Source organism: Terrapene carolina, unplaced genomic scaffold, assembly GCF_002925995.2.
Source record: "Terrapene carolina triunguis isolate 2854851 unplaced genomic scaffold, T_m_triunguis-2.0 Scaffold42, whole genome shotgun sequence".
Lineage (NCBI taxonomy): Eukaryota > Metazoa > Chordata > Testudines > Emydidae > Terrapene > Terrapene triunguis.
In genome coordinates this window covers 47077401-47083400 of record NW_020664393.1, presented here as the reverse complement: position 1 = coordinate 47083400, position 6000 = coordinate 47077401, and the positions used below count along the sequence as shown (strand labels likewise).

General features: G+C 40.7%; 1 protein-coding gene across 1 annotated transcript in view; it reads left to right on the top strand.

Annotated features, from left to right (window-relative positions):
- Window positions 1-1366: 1366 nt before the first annotated feature.
- ARHGEF10 (Rho guanine nucleotide exchange factor 10) overlaps window positions 1367-6000 on the top strand; it is a 108373-nt gene continuing 103739 nt past the window's right edge. The window contains exons 1-4 of the mRNA XM_029912254.1: window positions 1367-1533; window positions 3284-3574; window positions 4703-4769; window positions 5337-5416. Of these exons, the coding sequence (XP_029768114.1) occupies window positions 3517-3574; window positions 4703-4769; window positions 5337-5416 (205 nt within the window). The 5' untranslated portion in view covers window positions 1367-1533; window positions 3284-3516. The remainder of the gene's footprint in view (window positions 1534-3283; window positions 3575-4702; window positions 4770-5336; window positions 5417-6000) is intronic.

Genomic DNA, 6000 nt, shown 5'->3' with positions numbered 1-6000 from the left:
GCTGTGGCCAAAAGAGCTATTGTGATCTGGGAGGCATAAAGAGGGGAGTCTTGAGTAGGAGTAGAGAGGTTGTTTTATCTCTGTAGAATCTAGCCAGTGGTGTGACCGCTGCTGGAATACCATGTCCAGTTCTGGTATCCACAATTCAAGAAAGATGTTGATAAATTGGAGAGATTTCAGAGAAAAGCTACAAGAATGATTAAAGGATTGGAAAACATGCCTTCGCATGATAGACTCAACGAGCTCAATCTATTTAGCTTAACAAAGAGAAGGTTAAGGGGTGACTTGATCACTGTTTATAGGTATCTACATAGGGAACAAATATTTAATAATGAGATGTTCAATCTATCAGAGAAAGGTATAGCACAATATGATGCTAGTTGTGGAAGCTGAAGCTAGACAAATTCAGACTGGAAATAAGGCATAATTTTTTTTAGCAGTTTTGAGTAATTAATGATTGGAACAATTTTCCAAGGGTCATGGTGGATTTTTCCATCACTAACTATTTTAAAAATAAGATAGCTTTTAGAAAAACATCCAATGCTCTAGGAATTATTTTGGGGGAGTTCTATGACCTGTGTTATACAGGAGGTCAGATGATCACAACGACCCCTTCTGGCCTAGGACTTTGTGAATCTATAAGGAAAGTCTGCAGAAGAGAAGAATGAGGGGGGATTTGATAGCTGCTTTCAGCTACCTGAAAGGGGGTTCCAAAGAGTATGGATCTAGACTGTTCTTAGTGGTATCTGATGACAGAACAAGGAGTAATGGTCTTAAGTTGCAGTGGGGGAGGTTTAGGTTGGATATTAGGAAAAACTTTTTCACTAGGAGGGTGGTGAAGCTCTGGAATGGGTTACCTAGGGAGGTGGTGGAATCTCCTTCCTTAGAGGTTTTTAAGGTTAGGCTTGACAAAGCCCTGGCTGGGATGATTTAGTTGGGAATTGGTCCTGCTTTGAGCATGGGATTGGACTAGATGACCTCCTGAGGTCCCTTCCAACCCTGATATTCTATGAGTCTATGAAAGAGGGGCTTAAGTCACAAAGTTTAGATTTGGATCTGGATTCAGATCTGAACTTTTCCAAAGTTTTCAGAGGAAGCTGTTGAAGTTTATTCATAACAAGTGTTCTGGTTCTGGCTGGTCTCTATTAAAAATAGAAACACATTGTATTATATATGTGTTTACTTGGCGTGGTTTACATTAAAAAGATTACTAAGAACTTCATGGTCTTAGAAATATATCAAGGAGCACTGCTTTGTCCTAGAGAGCCTAAAATTCTAGGACCTAATTGTGCAACCCTCATTCACAACAGTGAGCACTTATCCCATTAAATCATTAATAAAAAATGGTTCCTCTCTGCTCAGTTCTAGAAAATGAATTAAAAGGCTGTGGTACCAATGATGAAGAGGAGGAAGAAGGGGAACAATTTGATTTCGATAGTGGCGATGAAATACCAGAAGCAGACAGACAAGCACTTGTGCCACCTGCTTCAGACTCTGGGATTAATGCAGAACATGAAGACACTAACTCCACAGGTAAGCCTTTATATGGCTAATAGGCCAGGGGAGTACTGCTCAAGTAAGGATCAAGCCCCATGTTCATCAGATGCTTTTCATGCTGATAGAATTGCTGTAGTTCACAAAAATATTTCCATAGACGGAATGTGAAAGTCATTTAATTTATCCCAAATACTTTAGTTCCTTGTGGACTTAACAAGGAGAAAGGGTAGTTATTGTCCCTGACTGGATTCTTATTCCCCTGCTGCACTTAACCTAGGAACTGGTTTCCTCATCCCTGTCTTGTGCAGGAATCTGCTGTGATGGTAGGGTCTTTGTGACAACGATTATCTATGGATATCTCTAGGGAAGCTTCATAGGGTGTGTCTACATAGTCCGTGGAAGTGAGCCTCCCAATGGGGCTCATACTAGCACTCTAAAAATAGCTGTGCAGACAGTGCTTTGAAGTTGTGGCTCACACTCTGAAGGCTAGAGAGTGGTGTGGGCGTCAGAGCCTGAGCCACTTCAAGGCGCTGTTTACACGACTATTTTCAGAGCACTAGCGTGAGCCCCATAGCCCAGGTCTAACGACCTGGGCTGTGAAGACGTAACTGTAGTGGCAACTTGGCAGCTGGGGGGCATGCTTCACTCAGCTTGGGCAACCTGGTTGGTGGCATTGAGTGGATGTGCTCTTAAAAATAAATGGAGCATATTTTTGTGCCATACATGAAAACAAACCTTCTTTCTTTGACTATTAGGAGCTGTGGACCTGTGTGTCTGTTAAGAGCATTCACCATGTCCATCAACTCTTAGACATGATCTAACCACCAGGCTATAGAGTCACTCACCTAGGAGGTGGGAGAACCAGGATCCCATCCTCCCTGCTCCAATCACTCTTTCATTATTTGTCCAAAGTGGAACATCTTCAACAGGAGAGATTGAGGGAGCCCTGCATCAGACTGTCCCATCGCCCCATGGCTAGGGTACTCACCCGAGAGGTGGCAGAGCTCTGTTCAAATCTGTTCTCCTTGTCAGGTGGAGGGGGGATTTGAACCAGGAGTCTCCCCCCATCCCAGGTGAGTACCCTAACCACTGGGCTAAAAGGTACAAGGGACATCCCCCCCGCCCAATTTGTGTCAGTTCGCCATCTATAAATTGGGGATAATAGCATTGTCACAACTCACGGGGTGCTGTGAGAATAAATACTTTAAAGATTCTGAGGTGCTCGGATACTACAGTGGCAGAAGCCATATAAATACTAGAGTTACTATTTAGTGCAATATAAATTTCAGCTTGGAAAAGAGATGACTAAGGGGGGATATGATAGAGGTCTATAAAATCATAACTGGTGTGGAGAAAGTAAATAAGGAGGTGTTATTTACTCCTTCTCATAACTCAAGAACTTGGGATCACCAAATGAAATTAATAGGCAACAGGTTTAAACAAAAGGAAGTATTTTTTCACACAATGCACTGTCAACCTGTGGAACTCCTTGCCAGAGGATGTTTTGAAGGCCAAGACTATACATGGTTCAAAAAAGAACTGGATAAATTCATGAAGGATAGGTCCATGAATGGCTATTAGCCAGGATGGACAGGGATGGTGCCACTAGCCTCTGTTTGCCAGAAGCTGGGAATGGGTGACAGGGGATGGATTAATTGATGATTACCTCTGGAGCACCTGGCATTGACCACTGTCTGGGCTAGATGGACCTGTGGTCTGAACCAGTATGGCTGTTCTTACGTTCTTATGATGTAAACGAAAGCTTATGCTTCTTTTATTTGTCAAGGGGATGACAACATAGGTAGAACTGAGAAAATACAAACAACAGAATCCCGTGCAGATGGCGCTCCAACAAAAGTAAACCCGTATTCAGTCATAAATATTTCACCAATCCAAGAAAAGGATCATTCCTCATCACCAGAACCCAATCCTCAAGATGAAAATGCAAGCCCTAACTTGTCTGGTGTATATTCTGTTCCGGTGCCCTGTGGCTATGCTGTACCATCCAATTTACCACTGATGCTGCCGGCATATTCCAGTCCTGTCATAATACGCAGTGTTTCTGTGGACGAAGAAGGTACAATATCTCTTGAATTTACTTTCTCTCAGGTTGCGACCTAGTTTAATTTCAGTGAACCATATTGCCCTCTCAGTTTTTATGTAGCACTCTTCCTTGAAATCTGTGGGGAACTCTGTAACAATTGAAAATCATCTCCATCACAGAGTACACAGCTGAACTTCGCTCCCAGTCATCTGAGAAGGATTTTTGTTTATTAAAGAGAAAGAAAATCCATGAAGGACTCTGTATTATTAGGAATGGGCCATTTAAGAAAAAACTATTCAAGTGGGATTAGTGCACTTTGAGAGATGTGAGCAAACACACATTTTTTTTTAAACAAAAAACCCCTTCTACATAGTTTTTTAAACCAGAGGTTCTCAACTATTAGTCAGTGGAGCAAGGACATGAAATTGGTCTCCCAGGTGAATGCCCTTACCACCAGAGTCATTCTTACTTTCTCTCTGTCAAGTATTTGATACAAAGTGGAATAGTTTCACCTGGAGAGATTGAGAGAGACCCATAAAAGATTATTTGATAGGCTAGAGCAAAACGGGAGACCAAAGTTGACATCTCTTCTCCATCTCAGGTAAAGGGGGGGAACTGAACCCTGATCTGCCTCATCCCAGGAGACTGCCCTTACCACTGGACTAAAAGCCATTTTGTGCATTTATGAAGTGTCCAGATTTTAAAAAAGCAGTTCATTTTGGGTTGAATGAAACATTTTGTTTTACTGAAACAAACTTGTTAATTATTTTTCAATTCACGCACATTTTCCTGAATTTTCAGACTTGGTTTGACCTGAACCAATTTTTTTAAAGATTTTTTTTGGAACTTCTAGCAAACTGAAAAACCAGTCATTCATCCAGCTCTGGGTTCTGTTAACAACTCTGCCACTGACTTGCTGTGCCCCTGTGCCTTAGTATCCCCATTGCCAAAATGGATATAATAACACGAAGAAGCTTAATTATTTTTGAGAGGTGTTCATAAACCGCATTGAGATCTGTAGATAAAGGGCATTGTATAAGAGCAGATGATGATTAATAGTAGCAGTACTATTAATTATTTAAGTTAGAAGCTAACATTTGAACCAAAAATATGTTTTAGTCCTAGCATTCTAGTAACTCTGCTGTCTTCTACTCTTTTTAGTGGGTATGCAGTCAGTAACTGAAGATGGCAATAGTAATTCCTTGAGCTCAGAGGATCCCCCAAATAGGTAATTGGCAGCATTTATTTATCTCCAAATCCTTAATTCATGAGATGGTTTGTTGGTTACTTTTATATTTTTAGTTTTATTTTTTCTTGCCTGACATTCTCATTGCTGGGTTTTTAACAACTTCAGCTTTCATTGTGCTTTGTGGTGCCAGATCAACTCTGTTTGTGTACTAGCATCAGCACTGGGTGAACTCTTGCATATAAAACCATTACAAGTGGCCCTTTGACATCTGTGAAAGAGAGAGGTTTAATTTTCTGCCTTACAGGGAGACTGCAAACACAAAGAATTTCTTTGGAAAATGAAGAATAAGTGATTTATTTATTTAAGCTAATATTGTCAACAATGGGTTGCTAAAGTTAAATTCTTAATTCCATATTAAGTCACTTAGATCTTAAAAAGAAAAACATAAAACTTACATATTAAGTCTGAACTAGCCAACAGTTTTCTAGTGCCTTTTAATTTCAGAATGCGAGGAAAAAGATGAGTAGAACTTAGCTACTTATTGACATGGTTTAAAACGAACGTTGCAAGATTTTTAATTCATTTATTTTGTGGGGTTTTTTCAAGTGAAGATAACCAGGTCAGTAAAGAAGAAGATGCTCTAGCCAAATGGGTTGCAGATCCTGCAAACACATCATGGATGGAAAGTAAGTGTCAATCAGTCACAGCAGTGTCACTGTGTCAGTAGGTGACTCAATGTCATCATCAGTCACAGCTTTATGCCTGGGAACATCTGCATTGTCTTTTCCTGCATTTTTCAAACATGTTCCAGAGCTAAATAACAACAATTAAAAAACACGCGTCTCCATTTTTAGTATAAGGGCCAAATTCTGTTCACAATAAGTGTTTGTTGAAGTAAGTGAAGTCATGTACCAGTAACCGGGGGGATAATTTGGCCCCATCTGATGGATGTATATTGAGGAAGAAATTTGCTTATGACCTAATAATTCCATTAAGTCCTTGGTAGAGTCACTTGAGGCTGAAACTGGCATTATGCAAACAGGTCTATTTGCCACATCTGGCAATTGGATTCATCATGGAGAGGTTGGGAGTGAAGAACTCTGGGCAGGCTAAGTGAATCCCTCTAAATCCTAATGTGGGAAACTGGCTCTTAGCTTGTTGAATGAGTCTGTGTCTCAGGGCAGGAAATTGAAAGAGGCTCTGTAGCTTAAAGAGGCATTCTCCCTGCCTGAGCTGTGTTATATAGCTCAGCCAGGACAAAGAGATGGTG